The 24,637-nt window shown below is 36.4% G+C and overlaps 1 protein-coding gene across 1 annotated transcript in view; it reads left to right on the top strand.

Moving 5' to 3' along the window:
* Nucleotides 1-24,637, top strand: part of LOC138334017 (3'-5' RNA helicase YTHDC2-like) — a 62,152-nt gene that overhangs the window by 12,969 nt on the left and 24,546 nt on the right. The window contains 19 exon segments of the mRNA XM_069282737.1: nt 2,230-2,320; nt 4,084-4,271; nt 4,524-4,726; nt 4,933-5,099; nt 6,446-6,488; nt 6,490-6,552; nt 8,463-8,619; nt 9,125-9,179; nt 9,374-9,426; nt 9,684-9,799; nt 11,977-12,115; nt 12,435-12,627; nt 12,786-12,964; nt 13,587-13,674; nt 21,194-21,281; nt 21,523-21,603; nt 21,925-22,031; nt 22,182-22,287; nt 23,159-23,278. Coding sequence (XP_069138838.1) covers nt 2,230-2,320; nt 4,084-4,271; nt 4,524-4,726; nt 4,933-5,099; nt 6,446-6,488; nt 6,490-6,552; nt 8,463-8,619; nt 9,125-9,179; nt 9,374-9,426; nt 9,684-9,799; nt 11,977-12,115; nt 12,435-12,627; nt 12,786-12,964; nt 13,587-13,674; nt 21,194-21,281; nt 21,523-21,603; nt 21,925-22,031; nt 22,182-22,287; nt 23,159-23,278 — 2,237 coding nt within the window.

The following is a 24,637-nucleotide window of genomic DNA, read 5'->3' as shown; positions in this document are numbered from 1 at the left end:
TTAAGGTCCTTTACAAAAATTGTGAATTATATGACCCTGGGGTCTCACGTTTCCCCCTGGGGAGGGGGTCAAGTTTACTATAGTTTATATAGGGAAAACACATTTATGAGCATTTTTTGCTCAATTTTCATTGGAAACGAGTCAAACTTGGTTAAAATTATTAGCCTGAGATAGCATTTTAATATCATATCCACATTGGTTCTGGCCGACCCCCTGGGGGCAGAGGGGCGGGGCTAAAAAAGGGTCAAATAGGCTAAAACTTCAAAAATCTTCTTCTGAAATTCTGGAAATGGTAGAAACAAATACTTTTCATAAATAGAAAGGTCTTAAGGTCCTTTACAAAAATTGTGAATTATATGACCCTGGGGTCTCACATTTCCCCCTGGGGAGGGGGTCAAGTTTACTATAGTTTATATAGGAAAAACACATTAATGAGCATTTTTTGCTGAATTTTCATAGGAAATGAGTCAAACTTGGTTAGAATTATTAGCCTGAGATAGCATTTTAATATCATATCCACATTGGTCCTGGCCGACCCCCTGGGGGTAGAGGGGCGGGGCTAAAAAAGGGTCAAATAGGCTAAAACTTCAAAAATCTTCTAAAATTCTGGATATAGTAGAATCAAATAATTATAGATGGAAAGGTCTTCAGGTGTTTTATAAAAACTGTGAATTATATGACCTTGGGGTCTTACGTTACCCCCTGGGGAGGGGTCAAGTTTACTTTAGTTTATATAGGAAAAACATATTTGTGAACATTATTTGCCCAATTTTCGTAGGAAATTAGTCAAACTTGATTAGAATTATTAGCCTAAGATATAGCATTTTAACAATGTAGTATAACGATGCCTTGAAATGGAAATTTAATTTAAAGATTTAAGTGAAAGTAAGCTATATATAACTTGATAATTTGATTGACCAATGTGAATATGTCTTCAGGCAGTTGATTCAGGAACATCGTCTAAGAATTAAGCCCATATAGGAAGTTAGTTCATATCTAGGAAGTTGTTATTGAATCATTGCCTGACATAATTTTAGGAAATTGTGACCTTTACGCCATTCCCGCTTCCTGGTATCGAATATATAAGAGACTCGAGATATTCTTTAAACACACAGTACACTCCACAGACACTCCACAGACACTCCGGACACAACATACACTACAGACATGGCACACTTCACACCAGGACACCTATGAAGATACCAACACTAGGAAGCATGGAAATAATTTTGTACATGTATTTTAGTAGACGGAGAAGTTATGATTGTAATTCCCGTCAGGATGTATAGGACTATATGGTCCTTTATCCACTGTACTAAGTATATATATGGAAGCAAATAAAAACTATGCAACTGAAAAGCCAACGCCTCCATCATCATTCAACTACATCGACATGAACATCACAAGAACATCAAGCCTTCCAACTCCATTTTAAAAGAAAAGACATTTCATTATAACATCCATATCCGTCCTCGATGACCCCCTGGGGGACCAGAGGGGCAGGACCAAACAGGGTCAAATTGATTAAAATTTCAAAAAATACCTCTAAGTTCACAGGTTTGATGGAAGCAAATACTCTTCATAGTCTAAAAAGGTCCTGACCAACTTCAAGGCCCAGCAATAGAGCATATAGTGTTTTATGTCTTTCATTTGTTTTATTATTTGTTTCATTATATATTCTAACTCAGGTGACCGTTAAGGCCCATGGGCCTCTTGTTATAGTTTAAAGTTTGAAAAGTAGAGAAAAAAAGTTTTAAGTTAAAAAAGCAGAAAAAAGAAGTTTAAGTTTGAAAAGCAGAAAAAAGAAGTTTAAGTTTGAAAAGCAGAAAAAAGAAGATTAAGTTTTAAAAGCAGAGAAAAGATCACTCTTTCATTTGTCAGACATAGATCAATCTTTGGTGGGCGCCAAGATCCCTCTGTTTTTTTTGCGACAAGACATATTGATTGATCAATCTAAGAGGTGATTTTACTCTACAGACATGTATATCATACATAATTAACTACTGTATTCGATCCAATAAGCGCCCATATCCCTATGAGCGTGCCTCCCCCTTTTTGAGGCCTAAATTTCAATTGCCCATGCATGAATAAGGACCAAAATTACATAAAACGTATAGATATACAATAATTTGCACCTTTTCATTTTTTTTTCAATTTTTTAAGCGCCCTGGGCGCTTATTGGGTCGAATACGGTATTCATATTATTTTTTTATTTTCATGTCCAACCAGAACTTGAGTTTCCATCTTCACTGACAGCCACAGAGAGAGCATATATCCATAAACTGTGTGAAGGAAATGGATTGAAGTCTAAGAGTAAAGGGTAATTTCCTCTATGAAATCAAGAATGTCCATTTAACTTCTTTTTAAATTAAATATTAGTGCACATGTCTGTCAAGAATTGATCAATTTTTTGGTCAAAGGGTTGGATGACCTTAATACTTATCTGTGGCCAGCTGCTTGTGGCCGAGTAGTTAAGATGTCCTGACATATTACCACAAGCCCTCCACCTCTGGGATTCAGGTTCAAATTCCATGTGGGGCAGTTGCCAGGTATACTGAGTGCTGGTCGGTGGTTTTTCTCGGGGTACTCCAACTTTCCTCCACCAACAAACCTGGCACGTCCTTACATGACCCTGGCTGTTAATAGGACATTTTACTGTAAATCTTTACTAGATTCGTGGTATTTAAGATATGGAGCTGAGCATTAAATATTTCAATGTGTGAAATGATACACTTTTGTCATGTTGATTTTTATATACATATTGCAAAATAACAAATATCTAAATGGGGCAAGAAAGTAAGCACACGGACCCCCTATTTTTCTGCCCAATTTAGAAAGAGCGACCTTTTCCTATTGATATGCAAAATATTCACAAAAGTTTATTACCAGAACTTTTTCTATACAGGGTTAAATTTGGCAAAAATGGTGCATTTTGTAGCTCAAAATTAAGGAGTAGAGGTAGCATATGTTGTTGTTCTGAGAAAAAATACGAGTCTTATTAATCATAACTGGCATATATCTTTAGAGGCCCACTACCGTTCCGAAGCAAAATTTAAAGGTTTCTTAAAAACATTTATAACATAGAAAAAACAGAAAATACATATTGATGGCCGAAGATCAGGTTTATGATAACACCAAACATATGCAAGATTTCCTGCGTAATATATGATAACTGTGGAGATTCAGTTCACTGTTTTGCCATCTGGCGCAGTGATATTCAACTACTGCGCGGTATTTACAGGACGGCAGGAAACATAAGATGACCTGCGTAATGAAAAAATAACATTTTATTTTTTTTAATTAAATTTTTCAGAAGATGATGATGAGTGAAGTATTGACAGTAATTTAATAACTTTTGCGTCTCTACAAAATTAATGATCTCGTTTTATATTCCCATTTTAAAAATTTGCGATATCGGAAAGGTAGAGGGCCTTTAAGGAATACCACTTGAAAATAAATTCTGCAAACATCCATACATTTTATATACATAATTATTAAACACCTCATTAGGAAATTATGGCTTTAATCTTTCGTGGATATGGTCAAAAACGGCAAAATTGCCATAAAATCCAATATTTTGTCAACAAGGTATCTCTGGTTGACTTATGGCTTAAAAACAAGCACACAGACATACTTTTTTTCTTCCATTTTCTTCTATAGTAAGAACTCTCAATTTCCAAAAATCTATACAAGAAAAAAAGTTTAATACAAGAAAATTTCAACTTCTTAGAGGAATACATATAATATAAATTTAAAATATAAACTTGGAAGGAAATTGGATTGCCCGGAGAAAACCCATGTGATCGGGCAGGTGACCCCTAAACTTTTCACGTCCGTGCCAGGGATCGAACCCCAGCCAGCTAGGTGAAAGGTGAGTGGCTTAACCACTACACCACCCGATCACCTGACGTAGAGGGAAACATCCTTAAGGACAGTCCATACATAATGTGATTTTCTTGTCTGGAAAGCACTTATTGTAACATATATTTCTGAAGAATTCTTGTAATTTCTCTGAAGTTTTTTATGGATTCTGGTGCCAGTATTACCAGTATTTATTTATTGAATGAGTGATTTTTTTTCCAGGAAGGGAAGTGGGCGATATCTCACTGTTACCAAGAAAGAGGGCAGCTTGTCATCCCAGTCGTCTGCCTCATTCTACCTAGCAAGGAATAGTCGTCAACAAATCCTTAATCTGCTGCAAAGGTACCCCGTCTCCAATAAGGAACGTCAGGAATTGATTCCAAGAGTGGATAGAAATCAACCAAATGAGGGTAAAATATGAAACAAGAGGAATAAAAATGATGGAAATATTAATTTCATTAGGGAGAAATTTTATGTGAACTGAAAGGTCTGTTTCAAATACAGATTATATTCATCAAGTAGAAGCATTTCACTCTAAGACTTATTTATGTAAGTTTTATGGTCAAAACATTACAACATGAACTTATTGACAGAGAGTAAAATCGATGGATTTATTAATATGTTTTTAATTCAGTATAAACTGTTTACCTTTGTATTTGTAGTTGGTAAAGAGCTGAACAAAACCACTATAGGCAAACTCAATAATGGAGTTGCACAGGTACCACCACCTCGCAGTGATTCAGATCTGAATGCTTTCCGGGAGGGCCTGCCGGTTTTCAAACACAGACAGAATATTCTGGATACCCTCAATAATAACAGAGTTATATTGATATCTGGTGAAACTGGATCAGGAAAGACTACACAGGTACAATGTTAAACCTATCATGTATAATATCAAAGGATTTAGACATCATCATGCTTCTGTTCAAGAAGAAGCAAAAGATTTATTGACTTTTCTATATGTCTGTGGGAAGCGAACAATTATTGATTATAGTTTGAATTTTCCATGCCTCTGTTAGTTTCACTGTTATTTGTGATATTTTATCCACATGTTACGTCTCCATATTGTAGGTTCCCCAGATGATATTAGATGACTGTAGTAGTAAAAATACACCTTGTAGAATATTCTGTACTCAGCCAAGGAGGATAGCTGCCCTTAGTATTGCTGAAAGGGTAGCTCTGGAGAGGGGAGAGAAAATTGGCCAGACTGTTGGATATCAGATACGACTGGAGAGCAAGTAAGGATTTGTGATTTTGTTTTCGTTCTTTCTCATTTTACTTTCTTTCTCATTTTACTTATAATGGTGAATTTTATTATTAACCTAGCTATTCCGTATTTGCATATTACAGAGTTCGCTCCCTTGGGAATAGGTATCCATTGTGACGTTATTGTTCCGTGAACACATTTCATGTCATTTAATTTTTCCTCAATATTATGATGTTTAGCTTTTCAAACACATGATGTCATAACCCTCTGTAATGTGCAAATACAGAATACTTGACTAGCTTTAGTGTATAGTTATTGGATGATATCCATTTAAATTGTATTACATAGTAGAATATTAATAGTATCAAATTCTGTGTTACAGAAAAACTTTATGAAGTGACCATCTCTGTATAAAGACCAGTACTGCACAATAATATTTTTTCATTACAAGCTAATTTTGGTAAATTGAGAATATATAATATTCCAAATATAAAAGACTTAAAGAATTAAAAATGCTCCACCGCTGACAAATGGTATTTTTTCACTATCAAAAGCAGGAGCAGACAATTTAGTATTTTTCTTCAGTTGCTATAGTTACTTACTTTGCAACATTACCACCATTGAAAAGTTTGAGCTTCTTATTTCACTAAGAGTTAAAAATATGAAAAAAAATTAATTGCATCCCGAAAAAATTCCGTGGCATTATATCCTATATGGAATGAAGTACTGATTGCGCATGCACCAAAGGCGAAATAAATTATTTTATATTATCTTTTGTGTTAAATAGGCATATATATACACGATTAAACACCAATTATTGTTCAAATGATGAATATCATTAATACTCTGTCGGCGGTGGAGCATCTTTAAGCGCTACCGCTGAAAAATGGTGTTATCAAAAACAGGAGCAGACGATTTTGTATTTTTCTTCAGTTACAAAAGTTATTTATTTTTACATCATTACCACCATTGAAAAGTTTGGGCTTCTTATTTTACTTCAAGTTAAAAATATGAAAAATAATTAATTGCACCCCGAAAAAATTCCGTGGCACTATCTTATATAGAATGAAGTAATGATTGTGCATGCACCAAAGGCGAAATAAATTATTTTATGTTATTTTTTGTGTTAATTAGGCATATATATACACAATTAAACACCAATTATTGTTCAAATGATGAATATCAATTATGCTCTGTAGGCGGTGGAGCATCTTTAAAGATTTATTTTAAAATATTATAATAGTTTTATACATTGTGTGCTGTGATATGATCTTGAATTTGTATGGAAAAATTAAGACACCAAAAATTATTGGCGAAAATCAATATGTCGTTCAAAAGAATTCTATTTACTGGTAACATTATGACTTTGTTTTTCAGAGTGTCTCCGAAAACTTTACTCACATTTTGTACTAACGGTGTACGTACTTCTGCGTACCCTGATGAATGGAGACTCCTCTTTTGGTGGTGTAACCCATGTGATTGTGGTAGGTAAACAACAGGTTTTAACTCTTTTTATTAATTCTCAATAGTTTTTGCAAAAAAAAAAAAAAAATGTCTATGCCTCAGAATATGGTACCCTCAAGGATCTCTTTTCTAGACTCTACTGTTTTTAGGTCATCTGACCCAAAGGGTCAGGATGACCTATTGTCATCATGCACCGTCCGTCGTCGTGCGCCGTCCGCCGTCCGCCGTCCGCCGTCCGTAAACTTTTCATTCAAACGACTTCTTCTCAATAACCAGAAGGCCCAGGGTACTCATATTTGGCCTGTAGGTTGCTGGGATGGAGGGCTACCAAGTTTGTTCAAATAAATGACCTTGACCTTCATTCAAGGTCACAGGGGTCAAAAAGGCTAAAATCTTTAAACGACTTCTTCTCAAGAACCAGAAGGCCCCGGGTACTGATATTAGGCCTGTAGTATGCTCGGATGAAGGGCTACCAAGCCTTGTTCAAATAAATGACCTTGACCTTCATTCAAGGTCAAAGGGGTCAAATAGGCTAAAATCCTTTAAAAAAAACTTCTTGTGAATAACTAAGAGGCCTAGAGACCTGATATTAGGCCTGTGACATGCTGGGATGAAGGGCTGCCAAGTTTGTTCAAATAAATGACCTTGACCTTCATTCAAGGTCACGAGGGTCAAATAGGCTAAAATCTTTAAACGACTTCTTCTCAAGAACCAGAAGGCCCAGGGTACTGATATTGGGCCTGTGACATGCTGGGATGAAGGGCTACCAAGTTTGTTCAAATAAATGACCTTGACCTTCATTCAAGGTCACAGGGGTCAAATAGGCTAAAATCCTTTAAAAAACTTCTTGTGAATAACTAAGAGGCCTGGACCTGATATTAGGCCTGTGGCATGCTGGGATGAAGGGCTACCAAGTTTGTTCAAATAGATGACCTTGACCTTCATTCAAGGTCACGAGGGTCAAATAGGCTAAAATCTTTAAACAACTTCTTCTCAAGAACCAGAAGGCCCAGGGTACTGATATTAGGCCTGTGACATGCTGGGATGAATGGCTACCAAGTTTGTTCAAATAAATGACCTTGACCTTCATTCAAGGTCACATGGGTCAAATAGGCTAAAATCCTTTAAAAAACTTCTTGTGAATAACTAAGAGGCCTGGAGACCTGATATTAGGCCTGTGGCATGCTGGGATGAAGGGCTACCAAGTTTGTTCAAATAGATGACCTTGACCTCCATTCAAGGTCACGAGGGTCAAATAGGCTAAAATCTTTAAACGACTTCTTCTCAAGAACCAGAAGGCCCAGGGTACTGATATTGGGCCTGTGACATGCTGGGATAAAGGGCTACCAAGTTTGTTCAAATAAATGACCTTGACCTTCATTCAAGGTCACAGGGGTCAAATAGGCTAAAATCCTTTAAAAAAAACTTCTTGTGAATAACTAAGAGGCCTGGAGACCTGATATTAGGCCTGTGGCATGCTGGGATGAAGGGCTACCAAGTTGGTTCAAATAGATGACCTTGACCTTCATTCAAGGTCACGAGGGTCAAATAGGCTAAAATCTTTAAACGACTTCTTTTCAAGAACCAGAAGGCCCAGGGTACTGATATTGGGCCTGTGACATGCTGGGATGAATGGCTACCAAGTTTGTTCAAATGAATGACCTTGATCTTCATTCAAGGTACCGGGGTCAAATAGGCTAAAGTCTTTAAATGACTTCTTCTCAAGAACCAGAAGGCCCAGGGTACTGATATTGGGCATGTAGCATGCTGGGATGAAGGGCTACCAAGTTTGTTCAAATGAATTACCTTGACCTTCAATCAAGGTCACGGGTCAAATAGGCTAAAATCTTTAAACGACTATGTTGTATTGTACTAATAGTCAGATGACCGTTAAGGCCCATGGGCCTCTTGTATATTCATTAATTCACAGGATGAAGTTCACGAAAGGGACAGGTTCAGTGATTTCTTGCTGGCATCCATGGATGAACTGATGACAAAACATCCTCATTTGAAAGTGATCCTAATGAGTGCTGCTTTGAATACACAACTCTTCGTTCAGTTTTTTAACAACTGTCCGGTTGTGCATAGTAAGTTTTAAAATAGATACTGTAAAATTAATATTTTTGTGTGTTCTGCATTCATTATCCAATGACCAAATTCTTGGCCATATTTGATTGCTACGTTTTGCAGACATTGTTTCGTTGAGTTCTGTTCCCCGGATTGATGATGTTTTCTACCATTTCTATGCAATATTAATAAACAAAATTATGTTTATGTTTCTTGTGAATTTAGGCTTGAGCAATATTATTTGGTGGAGTTTTGAATTTTGGTATTGGAAACACAAACAAACTGTACAAACAAACTGTAATTGCAAATATTATCTGACCGTCCTAACCTCAACCAAATGTTCTTACAATAAGCATTAATTGTTATAAAAAGACATCAGGCATCACAATTATAATTTTCTAGGAATCAGATGTAACAAGATAAATAGATATCCAATGTATAATTAGTAATACTGTTTGCATGTGACAGGCTGAAGATATCTATGTGACATTTTGCTAATTATCACTTATTATAATTTTTTTCTAGTACCTGGCACACTGTTTACTGTAAAGGAATATTTCTTAGAAGATATATTGAAATGGTAAGAATATTCATTTGATAAAAATAAAAGATTGTTTCTCATTGTTTCTTTTTGGTTATTACTTCAGCCGTTCTTAGCTTATTGGATTCAGTTTAAAAAGGAAATGGCACATGCTATAGCATGTACTAATTGACAATTATTTTATACTTCAAAAGCTGTATTCCCAAATTAAAGTTTTTCTTGATTATTTTAAGGACAAACTATAGCAGCAAAGCAATGGAAAAAGCAAAAAGGGAGAAGGATAGAGGTAAGTTAAAATATAAATATTAGTGGATAATAGCTTAAAAATTAAATTAATAAATTCCTGCATCTCTGATGTTATTATTTCCCTTGATATAGATGAAATGCACTGAATATTTATAAGTCATAATTTAGAATTAGGGTTACATTGCTGAAAATTAGTTATGCTAAAATATTAAAAAAAAAACAGACGTTGTTAATCTTTACATTAAAGCAATAATTGAATTGGAAAAATTATTTGAGAGTCGATATTTTCTTTGTTAGTGTCAATGCAGCAGGAACAGTTGGAGGAATGGTGTGCAAAGATGAGTATTGGCTGTTCAGAGAATGAGGAAGAATCTGGTAAAAACAGCCAAACCAACTCTGAAACCACTGAAAATGTAGGTGGTTTTTTAGGTCATCTGACCCGAAGGGTCAGGATGACCTATTGTCATCATGCACCGTCCGTCGTCGTGCGCCGTGCGCCGTGCGTAAACTTTTTATTCAAACGACTTCTTCTCAAGAACCAGAAGGCCCAGGGTACTCATATTTGGCGTGTACGTTGCTGGGATGGAGGGCTACCAAGTTTGTTCAAATGAATGACCTTGACCTTCATTCAAGGTCACAGGGGTCAAAAAGGCTAAAATCTTTAAACAACTTCTTCTCAAGAACCAGAAGGCCCAGGGTACTGATATTTGCCCTGTAGGATGCTGGGATGAAGGGCTACCAAGTTTGTTCAAATAAATGACCTTGACCTTCATTCAAGGTCACAGGGGTCAAATAGGCTAAAATCCTTTAAACAACTTCTTGTGAATAACTAAGAGGCCTAGAGACCTGATATTAGGCCTGTGGCATGCTGGGATGAAGGGCTACCAAGTTTGTTCAAATGAATGACCTTGACCTTCATTCAAGGTCACGAGGGTCAAATAGGCTAAAATCTTTAAACAACTTCTTCTCAAGAACCAGAAGGCCCAGGGTACTGATTTTGCCCTGTAGGATGCTGGGATGAAGGGCTACCAAGTTTGTTCAAATAAATGACCTTGACCTTCATTCAAGGTCACGAGGGTCAAAAAGGCTAAAATCTTTGAACAACTTCTTCTCAAGAACCAGAAGGCCCAGGGTACTGATATTTGCCCTGTAGATGCTGGATGAAGGCTACAATTTGTTCGAATAAATGACCGTGACCTTCATTCAAGGTCATGGCTAAAATCCTTTAAACAACTGCTTGTGAATAACTAGAGGCTAGAGACCTGATATTAGTGTGCATGCTGGATGAAGGGCTACCAAGAAATAAATGACCTTGACCTTCATTCAAGGTCACGAGGGTCAGGGGTCTTTAAACAACTAGAACCAGCCCAGGTAAAATCCTTAGGATGCTGGAAAGGGCTACCAAGTTGTTCAATAAATGACCTTGACCTTCATTAGGTCACGAAATAGGCTAAAATCTTTAAACGACTTCTAGAACCAGAAGGCCCAGGGTACTGATATTGGGACTGTGACATGCTGGATGAAGGGCTACCAAGTTTGTTCAAATGAATGACCTTAACCTTCATTCAAGGTCACGGGGGTCAAAAAGGCTAAAATCTTTAAACGACTTCTTCTCAAGAACCAGAAGGCCCAGGGTACTGATATTTGGCCTGTAGGATGCTGGGATGAAGGGCTACCAAGTTAGTTCAAATAAATGACCTTGACCTTCATTCAAGGTCACAGGGGTCAAATAGGCTAAAATCATTTAAACAATTTTTTGTGAATAACTATGAGGCCTAGAGACCTGATATTAGGCCTGTGGCATGCTGGGATGAAGGGCTACCAAGTTTGTCCAAACGAATGACCTTGATCTTCATTCAAGGTCACAGGGGTCAAATAGGCTAAAATCTTTAAATGAATTCTTAAGAACCAGAAGGCCCAGGGTACTGATATTGGGCATGTAGCATGCTGGGATGAAGGACTACCAAGTTTGTTCAAATGAATTACCTTGACCTTCAATCAAGGTCACAGTGGTCAAATAGGCTAAAATCTTTAAACGATTATGTTGTATTGTACTAATAGTAAGATGACTGTTAAGGCCCATGGGCCTCTTGTTTTTTATCCCAGCTGTCAGTAATACTTTTAAGAGTATACTGTGTGTTACATTTATATCTATATGCAATTGTGGTACTATGCTAAATGCTATTTATTGTTTTTAACTTGCTCTCATGGTTGAATCCTATTATGGCCGCCTCTGCCAACTTTGATTTCCACTATTTCTGTATTTCATTTGTAAGTGTGAAAACTTAGATATTTTTTCTAAAATTCTAAAATTTAATTTAAACAAGATTATTTATATATAGATATATATTTGAGGAGTTATGACTCGTCGACTATTGAAAATATCAATTTATGAAATATTCTACACCTACCCTGTATTACTCCAACCTAGCTAATTAATACTTAATCACATATTGATATCAAGTATAAATGAAACAAGTTATTTCTTAGTAATGCAAATTTAAGTAATAAAGAGAAAGAGAGGTATGAAGAAGGAAATGCTGTTTGTATACAGTGTATTGATTTGGTGGAATAAAACATTACCTTACAGGATGGCAATCAGGATAAAGAAGAGCTTCAAGACTGGATTGTAAAAGAAATGGATCAGCATCTTACTGAAATTTTCTTGACTGGAAGTGAAGAGAAATTTACCCAGATGATTCATCTCATTATGAGTGAGAATGTCAGTGGTAAGTGTAATATATATAGAGTTGATTTATTTCTTTTTTAATGAAAATGTTTGAAAGTGTCAAGAATTTATTCCTAGTTTAAAGGCCATTTGACTATCCACTTTTTCTGTTTCCTCTCACTTGATATAAACTTTTTTTGATAGTGGCAATTTAAACTTAACCTAGCTTACAGTATGATATTAATTGTTTTTAAGACTACTGTAGTTTTATACCAAATTCTACCCTCAAAGATGATCTTTGTTTCATTTTGGGTAAAAGATCAAACCGACACAAAAAATTAAAATGAATAAACTTGACTGCAACCTGCTTGCATTTTTAGTGGACTATCAGCATTCGGAGACCGGCGTTACACCTCTAATGGTGACTACTGCCCGAGGCATGGGTGATGAAGTAGAACAGCTACTAAATCTGGGAGCTAATGTTAACCTTCACATGCCTAATGGCTGGACTGCTATCGACTGGGCCAAGCGCTTCCAGAGAACAGAAATTTTAGAAATGTTAGAAGCTATAATGTAAGTCATATTGTACTCTTCTATCAGTATTTTGTATGGTTTGTTCTGGCAACATCTACATTACCATTAAAATAGATAATATTGCAAGCCTAGGACTTAAAACAAACTCCAAACCTGATATTGCATCAGATTGACCTGATTTAATTGTGTGTATGCAGGTTGTCGAATGATGTAGGGCCTTGTGGGGACTCGCTGGTAGAGACAGTTGATAACCAGTTGTTGACAGATGCTGAGAAGAACTTGTTGTCACTGTACCAAAACTCTTTTGATGATGATAAGGTGGATATCCAGCTCATCCTCAATCTCATCTACCAGATCATGATCAACTACAGTGATGGTAGGATGATATTAATGTGTGTGATTGTCACTGATGGAGCTGAAACAATATAATTACCAGCAAATTAGGATAATACAATCCCCAGGTAGTCACTTAGTTAGTGCTGTAATAATTTTGCTTGTATTTGTATACATGTGAACATGTATTATTATACCTCACTTTCATTTAGAATGACCTAATTGGATTAAACTTGATCACATGAATAAGTTATATATTTCACAGGAATTTGAAAGTGGGGAATTAACACCTGAAAGAAATACTGAAAATGACTACTATATTTCTAAAATTCTTTACGACAAAAATGATATATTAAAACAACAAAATATTCTATACAGTCATGAATGACTTATATCATGGAGTCAGGGTGTGGTCTCATCTACTGCAGGTTTGGCAACTGCTTACATGAGTTTGATAGTTTTATACTCATTGTTGTTGAATATACTTTTTGTTCTTTTAGCTTTGTTTGATATAATAGTTATGTCCCTGTGTGTTGGAATAGAATTGTCTCCCTGGAATGAGATATTTTCTTGCGGGCGAAGCCCTAAAAAAATCATTCCAGGAAGACAATTCTAAATGTGTCGCTCCACTCATGGCCATAAATGTCAAGGTTTTTAATCTACAGGTGCTATTTTGGTGTTCCTCCCTGGATATGATGATATTGTTGGTCTCCGAGATTTGATTGCAGATGACACATTCTTCCACAAATACAAGTAAGTCAAATAGCTATTACATATCTTTACTACTGTACAAGACTAAAAGCATCAACTGACATCTCAAATTATCCATTTTGGGTAATGATTTGTTACAAGTTAACTTGTATTTGGCCCTTCTCAAAATTGTAATTACAGTTAAAGGATTTGTGCAGTCAAAAATGATAATTTCAGTTTATGCTGGAAATGGCTTTAATAGACCATGTAGAAACCTATCCGTGCCGCACGCGACCGGAATAACCTGTAAACCGCCGATATCGAGGTCAAATTTTCTGACCACCCAATTATGCATATTTTCTAGCTCTAAAACGTGTGACGTCACAATAGTCCGTGGCTTATAGCTGTACTACAACTGATGTGCTATCACTTACATCGACGGTCACAGGAAAAGCCGATCAAAGATTGTTTAATGATTACTTTTGAGTGAAGTTAATCGTACAATAACTTTGGCTCGAATTTTTATAACTAAATAAGTGAAATTCGATGTTTCAAATACTCTAATTTATGCTCTAATAGCAAGTATCTTCGTGTAATTATGAAAGAAAATCCACACAGAAATAAAAGTTTCAGATTTTTTTGTCGAGGAGTTCAGCAACGAATACGCTTTATTTAGATAATATTTTCCTGTAGTCTGTATCTTTGATACATTGTGAATTGAAAAGTTTGTGACAGTAAAATGAAATTTTACGTAACAATTTAAGAAATCCTTGATTAAAGCATCAAGGATATGATGCTTGACATATGTACACATCGATGATTGATCATTACAAACATTGTATTGTGTGTTGCTAACAGAATAAATCGAGATCAGTTATTTCAATACCGTAAAACGTTTCAACATGTGGTAGAAAGAATTTACTTTTGATATGATAAAAGATCAAATAATCGAGATATTAAGCAAAACAAACTATTTTTTCAGACTGTGCGGTCGCTTTCAATTTTTAATCGATATACGAGTAGAATCACTGATATTATAGATATATAATTAGCCATGCCTTTGGTTTGATGGTTATGTAATACCTTGACCAGGATGTTGTTTACCTGTATACAACGCCATTCATCGAACTCACCTGTAATTATCTGGCTGCAGGCAATTTGCTATTCGGTGGACTATATTGGGTATTTGCTATTGTCTTACTGTCAATCAGGTTAGGACATCCGTTAATTGGATTGTGATTTGAATAATGGAAACCCCGTACATCTATGCTCCAGGTTTTTTATTGTCACCTCCATTTTTAAAATGAAGATGTAAAAGCAAATGGAAGTAAAATATACCTGATCATACCTAGGAGTATATATTACATACACATATATATATGTCGTACACAGGTAAAACAAAAATAGAAGGTGACTTATTCAGAAACAAAAATGGTTCTAAGAACTATTTCTACTAAAGGTTTAACCTTAAAAATCATTCCAGTCTAGAACTGTAATTACGGAATCGTGGCATATAGCAATCTTCCGTAATTTCTAAGGTATTAGTAAAAATTCTAAGCATGTATTTTCACCGTTTCGAATCTAAATGTACATGTATAGTCATACAAGAAAGGTTACAACATTATCACACTAAATATGCTTATTCAAATATCACTTAGTATATTTTTAAAAAGGTACAAGATATTATATCTATTTATAATGCCTGTATACAAGTAATTTCAATTTTCATTTGAACACTTTATGTGGTTACTTTTTTGATTATATGATAAATGTTCATACAGTAAAACCCCTCTATATCGCCACCTTCTGTTTTCCTAGATTTTGGCGATATATCGAGTTTGGCGGTATATCGGATTTGTCGTTGAAATCTTGATTAGGCCTAAATATAGGTAGTCCCCTGTGCCGTACTGAAACAGACTTTCTAGTCAGTTTGTGTAGTGAACGGCCACTTCGTATTTTGTAATATGAACAGTTCCAAATTTAAAGTAATTTCGATAGTAGTCTTTCAATAAATATGTCAGCTTTATGTGTGTAAAATACGAAAACCGAACACGTTTGTGCTACCACGTATCGTGCCGTAGTTGCCTGCTTGTCGGGATTTTCTCGGTTACATGATATTTTTATTACGGGAAATCCCGCCCGGAAACAAAGAATACAAGTTCGGAACAAGCGCAGTGCGGTCGTGACCTCACTTCCGCGCACATGTCTGCATAAACGGCACTCAGACGACGATTTGATCTTACTAATAAACGGCGGATTCTTCTGCACGTACGTTATATTTCTATCACTCTTGAAATTGCTAGTTGCATTTTATGGTCTATAAACGAACGGTGATATAGAGAAATAGACTTGTGGGTTCCTTTTTGTCAATAAATAACTAACGTTACGATAGTACGTAAAACACATGTACAGAAGTGAGTTTTATTCACCACAACTTGCGATATATACCTACCTGTAAAACAATAACAAAGGTGTACCCATATTGTTAATTGATTTCACTGTATACACACGGTCATACACGCGGCCATAGTGTGTGTAGCTGATTACCTGTCAGTCGGCAGTTGAGCACCATACGAAAACATTTGTCCCTATCAACAGAATTTGGCGATATTAACGAGGTCATTAATAGTGTTATTTTAATCATTTGTTCCGCAAATGTGATGGCGGATGGCGGTAGACGGGTTTGGCGATATAACGGGTGTATTTGTATGGAGGGAAATCCGTTCTGAATAAATTCATGGCGATAAGCGAGTTTGGCGGTAAAACGGGTGGCAATATAACGGGGTTTTACTGTATATCATACTATTAAATCTCGGTATGATATACAAAACGGTCGACAATGATATACTATTTTAAGGATTTAGTTTAATTTTGAAATAATGAATTTAAATCTACACTTAAACTGTGATTTATGAACATATATCAGAAATACCATTGATATATTTCTGCTTTTTAGTAAGCGTTATGGATAAAGTTTCAAAGGCAACAATATAGATATACATATTATTTTCGGTATAAGTTCAGTACTGTTACTCCAATATCACATAACTGATAACCGTCCACATTTTATTTTTACTCAAAAACTGTGCCGTGTTTGCATCGTTATAGAAGAAGTTTGAAATAAAACACACAGATTCTAAATACATTCATGCTAAATTTTGTCTCAGTCCAGACTGATCCGAGCATCATTTTGATATCGCTATCAAACTGGACTGATTATCTAATCTAAAGTTAGATATATGCTTGTCTGAATTTTTTAAGTGGTGTAAATGGAATGTTTTGAAACTGTAAATATCTACATCATAAAGCTAGAATAACCATTTACTCGAAAAACTCAAATTGTAGATCTAACGTATACGTATATATGCTGTATACATGTATAGTACTAGGCTTACCTTGTGTAGCTGCGGACTACTCTGACATCACAAGACCACGTGACCACCTAGCTCATTATCTCTGAACCGTAGTCGACACTACCCGTAAATCACGACCAAAACCAACCGATAGGGCTAAAAGATAGGCGATTCATTGGGTGGGACTTAATTTTTCATTCATCCAAAGCAATATCCTGACGTATTACAAAAAAAGAAATTTTGGCTGCACAAATCCCTTTAAGTTCCTTTAACTCGAACTGCGAGGTCAATAGTTCGAGGAATATGGGATAATCAAGTCATCCGAGGTTGATCATCAATAGTCAGAAATAGGCATATATATTTACTGGTTACAATTTTTGACAAACTTTACATGTCAATAATGTTTTAATTTTGTTTTTTTATGATGGTGATTTTCAATCATAATGTTAAAATAATGTCTATTTTATAATTTAATTATTTAAAAGTAGACTGAATTTGTTTATCCATTCAATGTGTTTAATTAGTGAAGTGTCATATTTTCACTGTTTTCTTTATGACAGATACTTGGTTTATTCACTCTACATTCTGCCATGCAGTCAAATGACCAGAGGCTATGTTTAAAACTGGGATGGAGGGCTACCAAGTTTGTTCAAATGAATGACCTTGACCTTCATTCAAGGTCACAGGGGTCAAAAAGGCTAAAAATTTTAAACAACTTCTTCTCAAGAACCAGAAGGCCCAGGGTACTGATATTTGCCCTGTAGGATGCTGGGATGAAGGGCTACCAAGTTTGTTCGAATAAATGACCTTGACCTTCATTCAAGGTCACGAGGGTCAAATAGGCTAAAATCCTTTAAACAACTTCTTGTGAATAACTAAGAGGCCTAGAGACCTGATATTAGGCCTGTGGCATGCTGGGATGAAGGGCTACCAAGTTTGTTCAAATAAATGACCTTGACCTTCATTCAAGGTCACGAGGGTCAAATAGGCTAAAAATCTTTAAACAACTTCTTCTCAAGAACCAGAAGGCCCAGGGTACTGATATTTGCCCTGTAGGATGCTGGGATGAAGGGCTACCAAGTTTGTTCAAAAAAATGACCTTGACCTTCATTCAAGGTCACAGGGGTCAAATAGGCTAAAATCCTTTAAATAACTTCTTGTGAATAACTAAGAGGCCTAGAGACCTGATATTAGGCCTGTGGCATGCTGGGATGAAGGGCTACTAAGTTTGTTCAAATAAATGACCTTGACCTTCATTCAAGGTCTCGAGGGTCAAATAGGCTAAAATCTTTAAACAACTTCTTCTCAAGAACCAGAAGGCCCAGGGTACTGATATTGGGCCTGTGACATGCTTGGATGAAGGGCTACCAAGTTTGTTCAAATGAATGACCTTGACCTTCAATCAAGGTCACAGGGGTCAAAAAGGCTAAAATCTTTAAACAACTTCTTCTCAAGAACCAGAAGGCCCAGGGTACTGATATTTGCAATGTAGGATGCTGGGATGAAGGGCTACCAAGTTTGTTCAAATAAATGACCTTGACCTTCATTCAAGGTCACACTGGTCAAATAGGCTAAAATCCTTTAAATAACTTCTTGTGAATAACTAAGAGGCCTAGAGACCTGATATTAGGCCTGTGGCATGCTGGGATGAAGGGCTACCAAGTTTGTTCAAATAAATGACCTTGACCTTCATTCAAGGTCACGAGGGTCAAATAGGCTAAAATCTTTAAACAACTTCTTCTCAAGAACCAGAAGGCCCAGGGTACTGATATTTGCCCTGTAGGATACTGGGATGAAGGGCTACCAAGTTTGTTCAAATAAATGACCTTGACCTTCATTCAAGGTCACGAGGGGTCAAAAAGGCTAAAATCTTTAAACAACTTCTTCTCAAGAACCAGAAGGCCCAGGGTACTGATATTTGCCCTGTAGGATGCTGGGATGAAGGGCTACCAAGTTTGTTCAAATAAATGACCTTGACCTTCATTCACGGTCACGAGGGTCAAATAGGCTAAAATCTTTAAACGACTTCTTCTCAAGAACCAGAAGGCCCAGGGTACTGATATTGGGACTGTGACATGCTTGGATGAAGGGCTACCAAGTTTGTTCGAATAAATGACCTTGACCTTCATTCAAGGTCACAGGGGTCAAATAGGCTAAAATCATTTAAACAACTGCTTGTGAATAACTAAGAGGCCTAGAGACCTGATATTAGGCCTGTGGCATGCTGGGATGAAGGGCTACTAAGTTAGTTCAAATAAATGACCTTGACCTTCATTCAAGGTCACGAGGGTCAAAAAGGCTAAAATCTTTAAACAACTTCTTCTCAAGAACCAGAAGGCCCAGGGTACTGATATTTGCCCTGTAGGATGCTGGGATGAAGGGCTACCAAGTTTGTTCAAATAATGACCTTGACCTTCATTCAAGGTCATGAGGGTCAAATAGGCTAAAATCTTTAAACGACTTCTTCTCAAGAACCAGAAGGCCCAGGGTACTGATATTGGGACTGTGACATGCTTGGATGAAGGGCTACCAAGTTTGTTAAAATGAATGACCTTAACCTTTGTTCAAGGTCACGGGGGTCAAAAAGGCTAAAATCTTTAAACGACTTCTTCTCAAGAACCAGAAGGCCCAGGGTACTGATATTTGGCCTGTAGGATGCTGGGATGAAGGGCTACCAAGTTAGTTCAAATAAATGACCTTGACCTTCATTCAAGGTCACAGGGGTCAAATAGGCTAAAATCATTTAAACAAATTCTTGTGAATAACTATGAGGCCTAGAGACCTGATATTAGGCCTGTGGCATTCTGGGATGAAGGCTACCAAGTTTGTCCAAATGAATGACCTTGATCTTCATTCAAAGTCACAGGGGTCAAATAGGCTAAAATCTTTAAATGAATTCTTCTTAAGAACCAGAAGGCCCAGGGTACTGATATTGGGCATGTAGCATGCTGGGATGAAGGGCTACCAAGTTTGTTCAAATAAATGACCTTGACCTTCATTCAAGGTCACGAGGGTCAAATAGGCTAAAATCTTTAAACGACTTCTTCTCAAGAACCAGAAGGCCCAGGGTACTGATATTGGGACTGTGACATGCTTGGATGAAGGGCTACCAAGTTTGTTCGAATAAATGACCTTGACCTTCATTCAAGGTCACAGGGGTCAAATAGGCTAAAATCCTTTAAACAACTGCTTGTGAATAACTAAGAGGCCTAGAGACCTGATATTAGGCCTGTGGCATGCTGGGATGAAGGGCTACCAAGTTAGTTCAAATAAATGACCTTGACCTTCATTCAAGGTCACGAGGGTCAAAAAGGCTAAAATCTTTAAACAACTTCTTCTCAAGAACCAGAAGGCCCAGGGTACTGATATTTGCCCTGTAGGATGCTGGGATGAAGGGCTACCAAGTTTGTTCAAATAAATGACCTTGACCTTCATTCAAGGTCACGAGGGTCAAATAGGCTAAAATCTTTAAACGACTTCTTCTCAAGAACCAGAAGGCCCAGGGTACTGATATTGGGACTGTGACATGCTTGGATGAAGGGCTACCAAGTTTGTTCAAATGAATGACCTTAACCTTCATTCAAGGTCACGGGGGTCAAAAAGGCTAAAATCTTTAAACGACTTCTTCTCAAGAACCAGAAGGCCCAGGGTACTGATATTTAGCCTGTAGGATGCTGGGATGAAGGGCTACCAAGTTAGTTCAAAATAAATGACCTTGACCTTCATTCAAGGTCACAGGGGTCAAATAGGCTAAAATCATTTAAACAAATTCTTGTGAATAACTATGAGGCCTAGAGACCTGATATTAGGCCTGTGGCATTCTGGGATGAAGGGCTACCAAGTTTGTCCAAAATGAATGACCTTGATCTTCATTCAAGGTCACAGGGGTCAAATAGGCTAAAATCTTTAAATGAATTCTTCTTAAGAACCAGAAGGCCCAGGGTACTGATATTGGGCATGTAGCATGCTGGGATGAAGGACTACCAAGTTTGTTCAAATGAATTACCTTGACCTTCAATCAAGGTCACAGTGGTCAAATAGGCTAAAATCTTTAAACGATTATGTTGTATTGTACTAATAGTCAGATGACCGTTAAGGCCCATGGGCCTCTTGTATAATTTAATTATTTATAAGTAGACTGAATTTGAATTTAATCCATTCAATGTGTTTAATTAGATCCATTCAATGTGCTAGGAAGTGTCATATTTTCACTGTTTTCTTTATGACAGATACTTGGTTTTCACTCTACATTCTGCCATGCAGTCAAATGACCAGAGGCGAGTGTTTAAAACACCACCACCAGGAGTGAGAAAAATTGTAAGGTTTGCCTCAAAAATAAAAATAAATGAAGACAAAAATAATTGTTAAAAGATGATAAATGTTTTTTTTTTCTATTCTAGTTTATTATATAAGTTTTCCTGATATGTGTAAAAGCCAGAGTTTAAAGTTAATCTTAAATAAATGTTAACAATTTAACATTTTCTGACATTCAAGAAGACAAAAAATATCAACTTAGCAGATTTGAAATGACGTCTAGACTAATTTATAATGAATACAGATTCTGGCCACCAATATAGCTGAGACAAGTATTACCATTGACGATGTGGTGTTTGTTATTGATTCTGGGAAAGTGAAAGAGGTAAGGCTGAAAATTCAATAGGATTCAATCCACTAATACTGATTCAATTTAATTCATTGAATTTCATCTGTTGTCTCCAAAATGTTGAATTCCAGTTATTGTAAGTTATTCATGGAAAAGAGCAATTACATTTTTGTAATATATATATCAAAGGCTAGTGTGCCTACAGAGAAAGGGCAGGGTAGGTTTTATAATATATTAAAGGCTATAGTGTCTTACAGAGAAAGGGCAGGTAGGTTTTATAATATATTAAAGGCTAGTGTCTTACAGAGAAAGGGCAGGTAGGTTTTATAATATATCAAAGGCTAGTGTCTTACAGAGAAAGGGCAGGTAGGTTTTATAATATATCAAAGCCTAGTGCCTTACAGAGAAAGGGCAGGTAGGTTTTGTAATATTTCAAAGGCTAGTGCCTTACAGAGAAAGGGCAGGTAGGTTTTGTAATATCCTTAGTTTTTCTGAATCACTGGTCATTAGTTCTGTAATGTCATAACATATACCTTGTCCATTTGTCCATTTTATCCTGAAATTAGTGTGTACTTTTGTGTTTTTTCTCAGATAAATCATATTGATATTTGCAGATCGGGGAGACTTCGACCTGGACACTGTTACCACTTGTTCAGTAAAGTACGCTACTCTAATCTCATGGACTTCCCAGCTCCAGAGATTCTTCGCTATCCTCTCCAGGTGAACCTCAGAATTATACATATGCGAAATATGCATCTCAACAATTTTGGTGGTATATTACCACCGAAATTGGTAAGAGTATATTGTAGTATATATATATGCAGTTAGTAGAAGTGTTTAGTAACTGCAGCTTGTCTTATCTTGAGATGAGTATAAATGTATCGTATTTTATTATATTTCCATTCTACTTTCAGTTTCCTGCTTGATCTATGTTAAACCAGATGGGCTATATCAGGCTATGAACTCCAATCTGGTCAAGCGTACAAATATTTTATGTTTCTGCCATGTCACAGACAATATATACAATGTATACTTAGGCCTCTACATAACGGTCAAACAATTTATAACGTGGTTGTAAAGTTGTGTGGTCTTTGAAATACAATATAGTATAATTGTGTTGATAAAATAGCATGTATTGAAAATATCATTGCAAAGTTTTCATTTGTTCACTTGTTTCAAAACATTTTGTGTTGAACTATATCGTGATTCACATATGGAAGTCGTAGGTATTTGTCGAGAAAAGTGCTATATTCAATTTGAGACGTTTCTATTTTTATAACCTCGGCATCGAAGTTAAGAGGGGATATACTGGAATCAGGTTGTCCATCTGTCCGTTCCGTCCGTGTGTCTGTCCATCTGTCTGTCAGTAGACACAACTTCGACTGGCAAACTCCCTATAAACTACTTGACAGATTTTGATAAAATTTGGTACATAGAACCCTGACATTGGGAGTTGAGTAAACTATGTAGGGTTTTGCATTGTCCCCTATTAATGGAGTTATTACTAAATTTGTGCAGGCTGGCGACAGTTCTAGTTAATTTTAAAATGCAGAATAAGAAAAAATAAAAAAATAAGAATATTGTTTTTCAGGAATTGTGCCTTCATACAAAGCTACTAGCACCCAAAACCTGTTCAATTGCTGATTTCTTGTCGAAATGCCCAGAACCTCCAACCTTCCTTCTGACCAGAAATGCGATACATCTTCTAAAGGTAAGGTCATTTCTAAACCTTATAGAACTTTGTTCAGTAATATAATAATGATAATACAAATATTATTGGTTTCCTGTGAAAAGAAAATATGTAAGTTTCAGAGTCATGAAAAAGTGACTTTGTTTCCTCATAATCTAGTTAAACATTCTTTGAAGGCCTGGTCATACTTGCACTAAAAGAGTACCATAACATTCTAAGAGACTAACGTACCTCAGTGTAGCATAGCCTACAGAAGGGTACATTACACCCGGTCCACCCCAACTGCGAACGATGCGTGTATATAAACCCCTACCGCTCTACCGCTGACTTGTATCGATGTATTGAATGAGTGTAGTTATTTTATAGACTCCAGTACTGTCGCCAAATCCACAGGTAAACTGGTACTGGATGCTACGCTCGGGCCTCTCATCCAGCTTAACGAAACTGAATGGCTAGTTAGCTTAACCGATCTATATATCATCAACAATGCGTCTGTATCTACTTAAAAACAAAACAAATATTCTTCAAATTGCATAAAAATTCACTTGACTAGTATTTCTTTATTTTAGATATTTTAACAAATCTTCATATTTCTAGTAAAACTGCATATGAAACTCCTTATAGATCTAGCTATGCTCATTACGTAGGGAACCGCCATAACATGTCCCGGCTGCAGGCCGTGTGCAAAAAGTCAAAACACACGTGGGATTTATAAGACGAGTCCTAAACTGTCCTATATTTAGGATTTTCAATAAGTGGTTTGTAATATTATTACAGCAAAACTGACAAGCTAGAAGGTTAGTGGCATTTTAACTGTACTGTTATATATAATTAGCCATCAGCTTGGATCTGGTGCCGTACAGATAGTGAGTTCACTCACGATGTGATTATTGCAAGCCAACGTAAATGCTATCGGAATGCTCTTTAAAGTTTGTTAATGATCTCAAACACACTTAAAACTTATTGTGGCAATATTAAAGTAACTAAATTATAATATTTTCAAATAGTTCTGATAACTATTCATGTGTAATATCTCCAGACATTGACATGTGTACGGATCGAATACGGCGGACTGCCAATGTTTTTGACATGTTCTGCAAGATATATTTCACTGTTTCAGTTACGGTGGCCAATAAAAGAAAACAAGCACAGTGCAATTATATTATGTTATTTCTTCTAAATACAACACTTTTTGTGCAAGTTGTCAAGCATTTATTGTGAATGTTTTGCAATGAAATTACCACCTTTATAACACTGAATTTGTGGTTCCCCGGACATCGTTTTCCCCAAAATTTGAATGCGCAAAATATACCGATAGTAGATTTTTTTCAGTATTTAAAGCCATAAGAAAAAATACATGTGCAAAGTACACTGGTGTGT

The sequence above is a fragment of the Argopecten irradians genome, chromosome 10 (genome assembly GCF_041381155.1).
Source record: "Argopecten irradians isolate NY chromosome 10, Ai_NY, whole genome shotgun sequence".
Taxonomy (NCBI): domain Eukaryota; kingdom Metazoa; phylum Mollusca; class Bivalvia; order Pectinida; family Pectinidae; genus Argopecten; species Argopecten irradians.
Note: the sequence above shows the minus strand (reverse complement) of the source record. Positions and strands in the feature narration are given on the sequence as shown.